At 39.1% G+C, this 14,920-nt stretch overlaps 1 protein-coding gene across 3 annotated transcripts in view; it reads right to left on the bottom strand.

The window, feature by feature from the left end:
* Positions 1 to 14,920, bottom strand: part of ADGB (androglobin) — a 190,460-nt gene that overhangs the window by 137,356 nt on the left and 38,184 nt on the right. For all 3 annotated transcript variants that reach the window (XM_027551777.1, XM_027551778.1, XM_027551779.1), the window contains exons 6-7: positions 4,181 to 4,320; positions 512 to 598 (exon numbers count right to left, since the gene is read on the bottom strand). In XM_027551777.1, the coding sequence (XP_027407578.1) occupies positions 512 to 598; positions 4,181 to 4,320 (227 nt within the window). The remainder of the gene's footprint in view (positions 1 to 511; positions 599 to 4,180; positions 4,321 to 14,920) is intronic.

Genomic DNA, 14,920 nt, shown 5'->3' with positions numbered 1-14,920 from the left:
GGAATTCAACCACTATGAGCTTTAGTTTCCTCATTTCTAATGATATACAACACTGAGCTGATAAGGTCATATGGATGATCAAATAAAATCTTTTCAGGACTGTGAGTTTTAACTGGAATAACATATTAAAATGCCTAAGGTCTAATAGGCATTTTAGTGTTATTTATTCCCTACTATGGGTAGCTAATTAAAAGTTGCTTTAATTTTTCTGTACTGAATAAATGTATGAGTATAAAGGGGTCACCTGTAAATATTTTACCATAGTAAATAATTAACATTGTTTTAATATTTGTAATTCAGATATTTAAGGATTAAATTTACTATATATAAGGAAAAAGAGTTAATCATGCAATTCTCAATAAGTTTTATATAATACTATAACATGCTATTTTCCAAACATTTTGTAAAATGTGGCAATTTTTGAAATTTTCTTTAAGACTATTTTAGTTAAAGAAACTTTACTGGGGAAGAAACAAAAAAAATATATCAGTAATTTAATGGTCAAACATACTGGAGAGAAATGACTTCTGGTAACCAACCCGTGAGTGCATGAATCACTGTGAACTCTCCCAGTTCTCTCCTCTCTGCCACATGGATGCTGAAAAAGCAAAAACACAATAATACAGTCAATAACATTTGAAAACAGGAAGAGGTCTATAAAAGACAGGAATCTCTAACAAGCAGTGGTAAAAGAATAAATGGGCTCTCCAGATGGCTTAGTGCTAAAGAATCTGCCTGCTAAAGCAGGAGAAGTAGGAGTTTCGGTTCAATCCCTGGGTCAGGAAGATCCCCTGGAGTGGAAATGGCAACCCACTTAAGTATTCTTGCCTGGAAAATTCCATGGACAGAGGAGCCTGGTGAGCTCCAGTCCAAGTGGGGTCACAAAGAGTCAGACACGACTGAACACACACACACACACACACATACACACACACAATAAGAATAAATGTAGGGGTCCCACTGGTTATAAATGACTGAATAAGAATATACTTTTCCAGCACTCAGATGACTTGTTTTGATAAGGCATTTAAATCGATCCCTGATAGCTCAGTTGGTAAAGAATCCGCCTGCAATGCAGGAGACCCTGGTTTGATTCCTGGGCGGGAAGATCCCCTAGAGAAGGGATAGGCTACCCACTCAAGTATTCTTGGGCTTCCCTTGAAGTTTAGCTGGTAAAGAATCCTCCTGCAATGCAAGAGATCTGGGTTTGATGCCTGGGTTTGATGCCTGGGTTGGGAAGATCTCCTGGAGTAGGGAACGGCTACCCACTCCAATATTCTGGCCTGGAAAATTCCACGGGAGGAGCCTGGCAGTCTACAGTCCATGCGGTTGCATAGAGTTGGACACGACTGAGATTTCACTTCATTTCACTTCATATATATAGATGATACATAATCTCTTCTGTATATTCAACATACTATCATATTCTTTTAAAAATAGGGCACTGTCTTTCCTCTTTCGAGTTTCAGTAATTATCATAAGATTCCTATGAGTCTGTATATTAAGCCAGTCTCACACATGGCAGGGCAAGATGGGCATCACACATTTTTGATAAAATCCTTAGATAATTTTAGAGAAGCCAGAAACATCCATTCTATCTTGTACAAAAGAGTGGATCTGCCACTATGGCATAAAGTCAATGAGACTGTGATTGATTAACTATCACTCTTCTTATTTTAATCCTTTACTTTTAATATTTTTCTGAAGTGATTAGTCTATTTTCAGTAACACACACAAATGTTATATCTATATTTTGCTCAGGAATCAGAGCTTCAGTTCAACCTTATGCCAGTGGTGGTGGCTGATGGTATTGATTGGTATACATGTTTTTTAATTCAGAAAGAAATATTATTCACACACTCCATCATTCAGAAATTTATATTGGTTTTTTGTTTGCAGATTATAAACTGTGATGTGTCCACATATCTCCAAGATAACAAATATCTGCTGCTGCTAAGTCGCTTCAGTCGTGTCCGACGCTGTGCGACCCCATAGACGGCAGCCCAACAGGCTCCCCCATCCCTGGGATTCTCCAGGCAAGAACACTGGAGTGGGTTGCCATTTCCTTCTCCAATGCGTGAAAGTGAAAAGTGAAAGGGAAGTCTCTCAGAGGTGTCCGACCCTCAGCGACCCCAAGGACTGCAGCCTTCCAGGCTCCTCTGTCCATGGGATTTTCCAGGCAAGAGTACTGGAGTGGGGTGCCATTGCCTTTGTAGATATTCACAGTCTAACCTCCTCTTTGAATAATCATATTTAGGAGGTGACTGTACGAAGCTCATAAAAGTAGTGTTATTTCCTCTGCACATGTCACAGTGATATTTAAATAACTACTAAATATTAATTTTTAGTGTAGAAAGCTAAAACTCACATTAAGAAATTCACTATCTACTGTAAAATCTGAGAAAAACTTTTGGACAAATATAAATTGGACCACGTAGTGATTTCCACTTCAAGGTCTAAGAAGCATCCTGCATTAAGCCTGGTCCTTTATTTACAAGTTGGATTCGTTTGTTTTTCAAAAATAACCATAATGCCATTTCTCAAGTTTTTTTTAAAGTCTACTGTAGCTTTAAGAAAGATAAAAATGCCACTCCGATTATTCGGGTCAAGCATTTACTGCTTCACTGGCCTGGCTGCTCTCATTCTCAGAACTTCAAGTTAGATCTGAGAATTAGGAACATTATTTCCTTTCAAAGATAAACAAACATAGTTGTTACCATTTTAAATACTTAGTAGTATTCAACTATCTAAATGCTGTGAGCTGAGCTTTTAAAAATGATTGAAATTAAGGGTTGCAAGCTGGGTAACACAAATTCCAGATAGAAAATTGAGGGTTGGTAACAGAAAAGAGAGATGAAGAGGCTGGCAGTAGGAGGGGCTGTTTTTGTTTGTGTGGCTTTGGGAGAGAAAAAGGAAGCTAAGCCAAAAGAAAACCACAAAAAAACAGGCCAGGCTTCTGACTGACATAGCTGTGTATAATAATAGAAGGGGAGGGGGCTGAGCTTTGAGCCAGTGGCTGGAGTGGCCAGTTAGAGCAAGTGGGTGTGTTCTGCTGAAAAGGACCTGGTGTGATAAACTGCAGGAGGGGGAAGGGTAGCAAATCCAAGCTGGTGCATTGTGTTTGAGAATTCTTCCACGGATTGGAGACGCACAGTTGCCTTGCATTGGCAACTCAGGTATCAGAGCTTTTTTGCATCACTCAGGCCAGAATAAAACACTAGTGGTAAAGAACACGCCCGCCAATGCAGGAGATATAAGACATGCAGGTTCAATCCCTGCCTCAGGAAGATCCCTTGGAGAAGGAAATGGCAACCCACTCCAGTATTCTTGCCTGGAAAATTCCAGGGACAGAGGAGCCTGGTGGGTTACAGTCCATGGGGTTGCAAAGAGTCAAACACGACTGAAACAACTTAGCACTGGCACAAGGACCAGAATAGAGGAAGCACAGTCTGCAAGTGGAAGCTAAGACATGCCTCGCATAGGTTGGTGCAGGAACATAAGACACAAGCAGATTTCCCAGGAATATTGAAGGAAACATGACTGTTTTCATTGTGAATGTATAAAAAGGACCAGTGTTACCTAAACCATGAGGAACACATGGACATCCTTCAGAAGAGATCAGATTTTCAAGATTAGCAAATGATGGCTGCATACACAGAGCCTAAGACTTTAACTGGATCCAGGATACTTTGGAGTAAGAAACGGCAACCCGCTCCAGTATTTTTGCCTGGAAAAATCCCATGGACAGAGAAGCCTGGTGGGCTACAGTCCATGGGGTTGCAAGAGAGTTGGACACTGCTTAGCAACTAAACAGCAGGACATATATTCAATAATTAGATGAACCAGTATTTTCCCCTGCAAAATAACTTCTTTCTCTCGTTAAACTGAAACTTTACTTTCCATGACTGACTTTTCCATTCATCATAAGGAAACACTGGCTACAGAATCACTTTTGAGCATTTTTATTGGGGGAATTTTGTCTCATTGCTGGCTAACATAAGACTTCAAACCAGTGGCTTTGGAATGTTTATTGTTACAGTAGAAAGTTTACTCTGTTTGGAGAAAATGCTTTTTAAAAATGATTTTTTGAAAAATAAAGGTATGCAATATTGGTGCATAGTTGTTGCTGTTTGCCATTTTGTTTTTATACAAGTGGGTGATAATTCTTTATTCTACTTACTCAACATTTGCCAGCTTAATGATAGCTTTACACAAAAGCATTGGCCAAAGTTCAAATTCATAGGTTGTAGCTGGAAGCAATAGATTATTTTCTTCATCAAAAGGCAGAAAGTCATCAATGGTTATCTTTCTCCAGCAACCCTAAAGATGCAAAGAAAGGAATATACCATTAGTGATTTATATTATTTTTCACACACATTCTTATATACTGCTGACATTATTATTTACAATTTGTACAATTTTATTTTATAAAATTTAAATTTTTATTTTATAATTGTGATTTTATTTTAGCATCTTACGCCTAATGGCTGACCTACTAGTATTGTATACTACTCTGAGAAATTTAGCTTATTATTTCATTTATTGTAATTAAAACATGTCTATATCTATATCTATAGTGTCATTATTTATGAGGTCTTTTAGCACATTCTTGGATGCCTCATCCTACATAATGGAGTAAATTGAACTATTTCAAAAGCAAAACCAAAACATCATGCAATCATGGATAAGTTTAGGCACAATTAAATAACTTATTTGTAGTCATAATGCAAATTCTCCAAATGTAACTTTAGTAATGATTTTTTATCCTCATAGGCTCAGTGAGATTATACTTCCAATTACCATATTACTCTTACTCCTAATTAAAGATCTATTTTGAATATAAAGTTAGTTAATTCTTTATCTAATAAAATCATGATATATTTACATATATATATCACTTCATAATTAAAAGTTTGAGATAAATGATAAAAATTAATGATTGTGAGCTCAAACTCCTTTAAACTTTGGTTTTACATGTGAGATTTATTTTTCAGCAGTGATGCAAGCCTTGTGAACTCAAGGATCTGCATAATACATGGCTTATACCTATACCATTGAATTGTTTATAGTCTAGAGAGGGAGGACAAATAAGAATATACAAAATACAAAATGTAATTGTAATATGTTTCAAACGCTCTGGAATAAGAAAGGAAATGTGACTAATTTGCTCAGTGGATGTCTTCACAGGAAGTTGACATTTGAATTCAAGCCTTAACTAACAGTATACTTTTCCTAGGTAGATAGGAACAGTAGAGTGAAAATGTCTTCTTTTTATGACACTTGTAACTGAATTCATACTACATTATTTAGTGGTTATGTGACTTTTTATTTCTTTCTTTGTGGATAATGTAGGGCAAGACAGGTTTGAAGGAACAAGTATTTAGCTATTCTCTCTTCTAACTTTAGGTGAAACAACTCAAAATAATACACAGTAAAATTGACTGGATTGATCTCCTTGCTGTCCAAGGAATGAATACATAAATGAAATGTTCTGTATATATAAATACAAATAATTTTTGCACTTGGTATTTTTGGACCTAACATTTTTGCATTTGGTAATTTTTGGACCTAACAAAAGCAGAAGATATTAAGAAGAGGTGGCAAGAACACACAGAAGAACTATACAAAAAAGATCTTCATGACCCAGATAATCACAATCGTATGATAATTCACCTAGAGCCAGACATCCTGGAGTGTGGAGTCAAGCGGGCCTTAGGAAGTATAACTACGAACAAAGCTAGTGGAGGTGATGGAATTCCAATTGAGCTATTTAAAATCTTAAAAGATGATGCTGTGAAAGTGCTGCACTCAATATGCCAGCAAATTTGGAAAACTCAGCAGTGGCCACAGGACTGGAAAAGGTCAGTGTTCATTCCAGTCCCTAAGAAAGGCAATGCCAAAGAATGCTTAAACTACCGCACAATTGCTGTCATCTCACACGTTAATAAAGTAATGCTCAAAATTCTCCAAGCCAGGCTTCAACACTACATGAACCATGAACTTCCATATGTTCAAGCTGGATTTAGAAAAAGCAGAGGAACCAGAGATTAAATTGCCGACGTCTGCTGGATCATCGCCAAAGCAAGAGAGTTCCTGAAAAACATCTACTTTTGCTTTATTGACTATGCCAAAGCCTTTGACTGTGTGGATCACAATAAACTGTGGAACATTCTTCAAGAGATTGGAATACCAGACCACCTGACCTGCCTCTTGAGAAACCCTTATTCCGGTCAGGAAGCAACAGTTAGAACTGGACATGGGACAACAGACTGGTTCCAAATAGGACAAGGAGTTCGTCAAGGCTGTATATTGTCACCCTGCTTATTTAACTTTTATGCAGAGTACATCATGAGAAACGCTGGGCTGGAAGAAGCACAAGTTGGAATCAAGATTACTGGGAGAAATATCAATAACCTCAGATATGCAGATGACACCACCCTTATGGCAGAAAGTGAAGAGGAACTAAAAAGCCTCTTGATGAAAGTGAAAGTGGAGAGTGAAAAAGTTGGCTTAAAGCTCAACATTCATAAAATGAAGATCATGGCATCTGGTCCCATCACTTCATGGGAAATAGATGGGGAAACAGTGGAAAGAGTGGCAGACTTTACTTTTTTGGGCTCCAAAAATCACTGCAGATGGTGACTGCAGCCATGAAATTAAAAAGACTTTTAAGTGGACCTGGGAAATTCAAGCCTATGTTTTTCCAAGGTCAACTGTAATTATCGTTATGTTCAAGCAATGGAGTACAAGGTAGATCAACAAATATTAGCATAAAAAATGTTCATGGTTAGGGAAAACATACAGAATGATGAATACTATATGATCTCACTGTTGGCACAGATTATATATAGTGTGTTTACATATATACTTTTAAGAAAAAGGTTTAAGAGGGTAAACAGATAATTTACTATGATTGTCTGGGTAGGTAGACTCATAAGGACATTTCATTTACTAATTTAAACATTTTAATAGTTTTTGAATGTGTTTTAATAAAAGCATATACAGAGTTAATAATGGGTTTTCCTGGTGGCTCACTGGTAAAGAATCTGCCCACAACGCAGGAAACCCAGGTTTGATCCTTGAATTGGGAAGATCCCCTGGAGAAGGGGATGGCAACCCACTCCAGTATTCTTGCCTGGAGAATCCCAAGGATGGAGGAGACTGGTGGGCTACAGTCCATGGGGTTGCAAAGAGCTGGGCATGACTGAGTATGTTTTAATAAAAGCATATATAAAATTAATAATGAATTGAGAATAAAAAATTTCCATTTTGAAAATAAAAGTAATTGAATAATGGGAAAGTAATTTGTTACTGCAGCCACAAAATTAAAAGACGCTTACTCCTTGGAAGGAAAGTTATGACCAACCTAGATAGCATATTGAAAAGCAGAGACATTACTTTGCCAACAAAGGTTCGTCTAGTCAAGGCTATGGTTTTTCCTGTGGTCATGTATGGACGTGAGAGTTGGACTGTGAAGAAGGCTGAGCGCCAAAGAATTGATGCTTTTGAACTGTGGTGTTGGAGAAGACTCTTGAGAGTCCCTTGGACTGCAAGGAGATCCAACCAGTCCATTCTGAAGGAGATCAGCCCTGGCATTTCTTTGGAAGGAATGATGCTAAAGCTGAAACTCCAGTACTTTGGCCACCTCATGCGAAGAGTTGACTCATTGGAAAAGACTCTGATGCTGGGAGAGATTGGGGGCAGGAGGAGAAGAGGACGACAGAGAATGAGATGGCTGGATGGCATTACTGACTCAATGGACGTGGGTCTGAGTGAACTCAGGGAGTTGGTGATGGACAGGGAGTCCTGGCGTGCTGCGAGTCATGGGGTCGCAAAGAGTCGGACACGACTGAGCAACTGAACTGAACTGAACTGAACTGATGCCTTGAAAACACTATTTAAAGAACAAAAATGTCACTGGGTGTGAGAGACTTGTTTCAAATGCTGACTACAAACTCTACCCAGACTGTGGGTTGGGGTAAGAAAAACGCAGGAGATAGGGTTTGTGCGGTGTGTCCTGTACCCACAGTTGAATAAACTCCAAATTCTATAATAACGTTGTGCTTAAAAAGTATAAAAGTTAACCAGAAATAAAAACTAGTATGCTTTTGTATGGAAAGATAGATGACGATTGGGGAAAACCACTAGTCTCAATGTGTGTGTTTTCTTGCTTATTCAGAGCTAAATGAAAGCACTCAGAGAAAGATTGCCAAGAGCAGTACATATTTCAAGTGGAGAGCAATAATGTAATTGCTTTTTTCAAGGAGCCCAAGGAATGCTGACATTGGAAAGTACCGAGGAGACCATGTGTAGCTCAGTAGCAGTGTTATCATTGCCAGGTGAAAGAAAAAAGAAAACTCTGTTTTATGATACTGTTCTTCATGCTACCTAATAAATTTTTATCTGGTTGATGTCAAAGAACTTTGAGGCTATTCACTTAGAATCCAAACTGGAAAAAAATGGGAATTTTTTACGGGAGAAACAATACACTGGTATAAAAACCTGAACATTAAGTGTCATGCCAAAAGGTTCTCATTGGTTGGTTTACTTTGAAGTGATTAAAGGTGAAAGTGTTAATCACTCAGTTGTGCCTGACTTTGCAACCCCATGGACTGTAGCCTGCCAGGCTTCTCTGTCCTTGGGATTCTCCAGGCAAGAGTACTGGAGTGGGTTACCATTCTCTTCTCCAGGGGATCTTCCCAACACAGGAATCAAACTTAAGTCTCCTACATTGCAGGCAGATTCTTTACCATCTCAGCCATATAAATTCTTCAAGGGGCAATAAGAAAGAGGGAGGAGAATACATGCAAAAAGGCAGAAGGAGAAATCTACGTCCAGTAAGAAACAAATAAAAAAAGTGTCTATAAATGAAAAGGGAAAAAAAGCAATTTGTAGCAGCCTTAAGGTGTACAAGACTGCACAAGGGAAGGAAAACTGAGGTAAGGCAGAGGATGCATCTCCAGTACATCATCTTGAGTCAAACAGCAGGAGGTAACAGAGAATGTATGTATGAACGTGTTTCTGAAATATTTGCAGTGAAAACTGAAGGATAGACACATAAATACTGAATTAGAATTGGAAGAGGAAAAAGCCAGAAATTAAATTGTGTATGTCTGGAAAAGGACACATATAGTGAAAATAACAATCCATTTTACCTTTTCAGAAATAATTTCCTCTAGTTCTGTACTACACCTCATCTGGAAAGAGGTGTTGGCTCAGCCCTACCACCTGGGAATTAGGGGGAGATAGGCAGAAATGTTTGCTCTTAGCCCAGAGAGAATAGATATCTACAACTAGAAAACCAGGCGGCCACCTCTATTCCATGAACATGGTCTCTCAAACAGCAAAGTTCTTGTTTCTGTCTCTTTAAAAATTGCCTCTGTCTATCTATTCACTTTGCTGGTGGCTCAGACTGTTAAGAATCTGCCTGCAGTTCGATCCTGGAGAAGGGAATGGCTACTCACTCCAGTACTCTTGCCTGGAGAATACCACAGACAGACGGAGCCTGGCGGGCTACAGTCCATGGGGTCACACAGAGTAGGACATGACTGGGCGACTTTCACTTTCATCTATTCACTATCATCACTCAGTATTTTTCTATCCCCTCTAGGGCTACAGTCCAATTTTAAAGAATGGATCAAAGTAGAAGAGAACTAGCAAGAGGTTACTGTAACTTGGCTTCTGTATTTACTTTACCAAAAGAACTGTAGATTGGGCTAATGGTTAAAATAAGAATATATGTATGAAGAAAAGCTCTGGGAAAAGAAAGCAATAGATTCATATTGATATTTATATATATATATATCTCCTTATATTAATGAACACACTAAGTGGATACTTCATACTCAGCTCTATAGAGAAAAGTGAAGCAGATTCAGGGAAGACAGTATCAGGGTTTCAGGTAGGGTGGAGAGTGCTCAGAATGAGTCCCTGAAGTGTTAAACACAGAAGATACTCAGGCATTGGCTGTTATATTCTAAAACAGGTTATCAGCTACTTTTTCCATTATGTAAGCAAATGACCATTCACATAATCACGTATAAAGGAAAATAGACCTCAATATTGTTACCCCCAAAATTCACATATATATTCTAAGTAAATAAAATTTTGGAATGCATATTCTTCTGAATGAAAGATGAAACAAAATAAAATGTTCAAGAGAAGGGAAGCTGTAGTAAAAACAAACAAACAAAAAACAATGATGAGGATTAAGGATTAACCCTTTTGTATGTAGAATAAGGAATAAACCATTATGTGTTCAAAGTTAAATACTAGTAGAAATGTTTACCCAGAAATGCTAAGAAAACATTGAAATGAGAGTAAGAGGTGCATTTTATTCTAAAAAATCAAAGCAAACTATAAATTCCTTATAGTTAAAGTAATATGGTATCTGAAGAGAACAAGGAAAAGAGTGAAAGAAAAGAGAGCCCCAAATCAAACATAATTTCAAAGTGGAAATTAGTGTATGATAACAGCAGTTTTTAAAATCAATGGGTAAAAAGTAAAACATTGACATAAAATGCTGGGGCAACTGGCTGAGGTTTTTAAGTAAAAAAAATAAACCAGTTCTTCATTCTCACAGTAGATAAAACAAATGATAGGTTTAAACATTAAAATAAAACTAAAGGGAAATATTTTTTGTATTCTTGAAGTAGTACCTTGTTTAAATGACAAATATCCTAGACTCTGTAAAGAAATATAATGACATAATTGACTACATAAAAATTACAAATCACAGTCAGGTGGAGGCCACATAGCTAAAAAGACTAATTTTAAAAGTACTTCCTTTATACTCACATTTATTATTACCTACAATGTATAAAGCCTTCCCAAGTGGCTCAGTGGTAAAGAATTTGCCTGCAATCAGGAGACAGAAGAGATATAGGAGACACAGGTTCAATCTCTGTGTTGGGAAGATTCCCTGGAGAAGGAAATGGCAAGTAAAGTTTGGGATGTAAATTGCCTAGGAAATCCCATGGACAGAGGAGCCTGGCAGGCTATAAATCATGGCATTTCAAATAGTTGGAGACAGCTCAGCAACTAAACAATAACAACGTATAAAAGAATACAATTTCATAACAAAACTTTAAATAACCTGCTTTATAAGTAGGCAATAGGGGGATACCAGAGGAACTAAGCAAGTCTGGGCAACTGAACCACAGCAAGGTCATATTGTGAGAGAATCGGGTGGAGAGTTGCCTGTGATCATTACATGCCCTCTATTTTTGCATCTGGACTCAAGATGGGCAGGAGAGTATCTGGTAAGCTGATCGTGTGATTCTCCCCTTGACTCTACCAAGGAGTAGAAGGAAGAATGATCCATCCCTTTGGCTTCCACAATAGGAGGCAGCAGTGGGGAAAGAAAGGAGCAAAGAAAGAATACAGGAAAGAAGGGAGGAAACTAATAGTGTTGAAAATCTACTATTTATCAGGACCTTCAAAATTCTCCAAGTCAGGCTTCAGCAATACATGAACCATGAACTTCCAGATGTTCAAGCTGGATTTAGAAAAGGCAGAGGAACCAGACATCAAATTGCCAACGTCTGCTGGATCACTGAAAAAGCAAGAGAGTTCCAGAAATACATCAACTTCTGCTTTATTGACTATGCCAAAGCCTTTGACTTGTGGATCACAATCAACTGTGGAAAACTCTGAAAGAGATGGGAATACCAGAACACCGGACCTACCTCTTGAGAAACCTATATACAGATCAGGAAGCAACAGTTAGAACTGGACATGGAACAACAGACTGTTCCAAATAGGAAAAGGACTATGTCAAGGCTGTATATTGTCACCTTGCTTATTCAACTTATATGCAGAGTACATCATGAGAAACGCTGGGCTGGAAGAAGCACAAGCTGGAATCAAGATTACTGGGAGAAATATCAATAACCTCAGATATGCCGATGACACCACCCTTATGGCAGAAAGTGAAGAGGAACTCAAAAGCCTCTTGATGAAAGTGAAAGAGGAGAGTGAAAAAGTTGGCCTAAAGCTCAACATTCAGAAAACTAAGATCATGGCATCTGGTCTCATCACTTCATGGCAAATAGATGGGGAAACAGTGGAAACAGTGGCTGACTTTATTTTTGGGGGGCTCCAAAATCACTGCAGATGGTGATTAAAGCCATGAAATTAAAGACGCTTATTCCTTGAAAGGAAAGTTATGACCAACCTAGATAGCATATTCAAAAGCAGAGAAATTACTTTGCCAACAAAGGTCCGTCTAGTCAAGGCTATGGTTTTTCCTGTGGTCATGTATGAATGTGAGAGTTGGACTGTGAAGAAAGCTGAGCGCCGAAGAATTGATGCTTTTGAACTGTGGTGTTGGAAAAGACTCTTGAGAGTCCCTTGGACTGCAAGGAGATCCAACCAGTCCATTCTAAAGGAGATCAGTCCTGGGTGTTCATTGGAAGGACTGATGTTGAAGCTGAAATTCCAATATTTTGGCCACCTCATGTGAAGAGTTGACTCATTAGAAAAGACCCTGATGCTGAGAGGGATTGAGGGCAGGAGGAGAAGGGGATGACAGAGGATGAGATTGTTGGATAGCATCACCGACTCGATGGACATGAGTTTGGGTGAACTCTGGGAGTTGGTGATGGACAAGGAGGCCTGGCGTGCTTCGATTCATGGGGTTGCAAAGAGTCGGACACGACTGAGCAACTGAACTGAACTGAACTATCCGGTTCTTTTACATAATTACCACATTTTATCTTTCCCTGTATTTTTTCCAGGACATATTGTATGCCTATTCTCTTGAGGGAGATGGTCTCTCTGCCTTTATGTGCAAGGGAACCTGAGGGGCCCATGTGGCCCTAAGAATGCATTTGGAGATACTGAAGATGAGAAAAGCTTTCTGTAAAGTCTCAGTGAGCACAAATAAGACCATGCCCTTCAGAGATGAGTGCCAGCAAGGGGCCTACAACATAATTCACATGGAGCTAATCATATCTCAGTGCTCAGCAGTTTAGCATCATTTCCCACATGCCATTCCTCAGGTGAATCCAAAGAGGGACCAGAAGAAGTCACTGGACATGGGGTTCGACTTTCTGATTCCTAGCCCTCTTTCCCAAGAACTACACCATCTAACGAGGCAGGTTAAATGACTGTGTCAGACTAACATTTCCAAATTGGACTAAATTCATTTTTAAAAAGTTTCTGAATTCAGGAAGGTGTAGATTTCTGAGGAATCTGTACAGTTAAATAGAAATCACATTTTCTTTACAAAATGGTATATAGTGTTAATAAACATTGACCCCTATCCAGGAGGAAATTAGAAAAGATGGGCGGATGGCAGTGAGCAGAGAGAGAAAGAAACTAACAGGGTTGGTTTAGTGTTCTGCTGACGCTGTTTTGAAATTCTTGATAATTTTGAACTTTGTTCCAACTCAAGTTTAGGCAAATGTGCAGAAGTGGGGCTAAATACCCAGGCATCCGACCTCCTCACTCCTCCCGTGTTTACTTTCTTTCTATAATCCTACACTGTCCTCTGTGTATCCACATTCTTAATGCCATGTCCTCCCTTTCACTCCTCTGTACACAGGCAATACTCTGAAGTCTACTCTGTCAAATCTGCCTCCTTATTGGTCAACATAGAAGGATAAAGGAATTTAGGAAGTTATTTTCTCTAATAGCACTTTGACTTTCAAGGTCTTGAAAAAAAGGTCTTATATAAAAAAACAAATAAACCCAAACTCCCATTTTGGATATCAAAGGCTAAGATTCCCTTCTCTACCTTCTACTGTGCATGTTCAGTTGCTAGGTCATGTCTGACTGTTTTGCAACCCAATGGGCTCCTTTGTCCATGGGATTTCTCTGGCAAGAATACTGGAGTGGGTTGCCATTTCCTTGTCCAGAGAATCTTCCCAAAGTGAAAGTGAAAGTGAAGTCGGTCAGTTGTGTCTGACTCTTTGTGACCCCGTGGACTAGCTGGCTCCTCCATCCATCCATGGGATTTTCCAGGCAAGAGTACTGAAGTGGGTTGTCATTTCCTTCTCCAGGGGATCTTCCCGGCCCAGGAACTGAACCTGGGTCTCCTACATTGTAGGCAGACACTTTTACCATCTGAGCCACCAGGGATCAAACCAGCATCTCCTGCACTGACAGGCAGATTCTTTACTGCTGAGTCACCTAGGAAGCCCCTTCCTATTGTAATGATCCTATTGATTCCTAAGCATTGGCCTTTCAGCATTCCCCACCCCAGGAAGAATAGATGGCTCCGGCTCATTAAGAAGAAAGCCATGTTCTTAGAAATAGACAATAGCATGATTTACTTTCCTCATTGCTTCAAATGTTCAAGAATACTTTTCCTCTGTTATCAGGCCCAACTTCATGGGTATGTGACCTGTACAGTCACATGGGACCCCACACTTTGAAGGACCTCATGCTTTGCTTAAAATGCTGATATCACCATCTTGAAATGGCTAATAACTTTTGAACAAGAGACTCTCAATCCCATAGCTGGGCCTGCTTGTGGCTCTGGGCCTTTAGAAAAGAGCATTCCACCGTGATAAACCCAAAGGTGTTTAATATAAGGTAGCATTGCTCAGTGGGGTGTGAGTCTACTTTGTTGTGTTAATTAAGGGGTTTTGAATTCTCTACCTGTGCTTCCTACTTTCCCATTTGTCTTGTTTCAGATGAAGGTAAAATATTTCCTGTGTCAAAGTGAGATTTGTTAACATGAAAACAAATATCAAGGTCAGGGCAAAAAATGGATCAGATCAGGCCCTTCAGTAGTAACAAAGAGAGGACTGGATCACACTTAAGCTCAAACCCTGTTTCCTGCCCATGACCCTGATACCACATCAGAGAGGGCAGAGCCCTATCTATGCATCCACCTGCCTACCCAGCCCGCCCACCTGCAGGGTCACAGGCAGCAGAGGACTGCCCCTCAGTGGTACCAGCAGCACTAGTTTTA

Source organism: Bos indicus x Bos taurus, chromosome 9 (genome assembly GCF_003369695.1).
Source record: "Bos indicus x Bos taurus breed Angus x Brahman F1 hybrid chromosome 9, Bos_hybrid_MaternalHap_v2.0, whole genome shotgun sequence".
NCBI lineage: Eukaryota > Metazoa > Chordata > Mammalia > Artiodactyla > Bovidae > Bos > Bos indicus x Bos taurus.
Note: the sequence above shows the minus strand (reverse complement) of the source record. Positions and strands in the feature narration are given on the sequence as shown.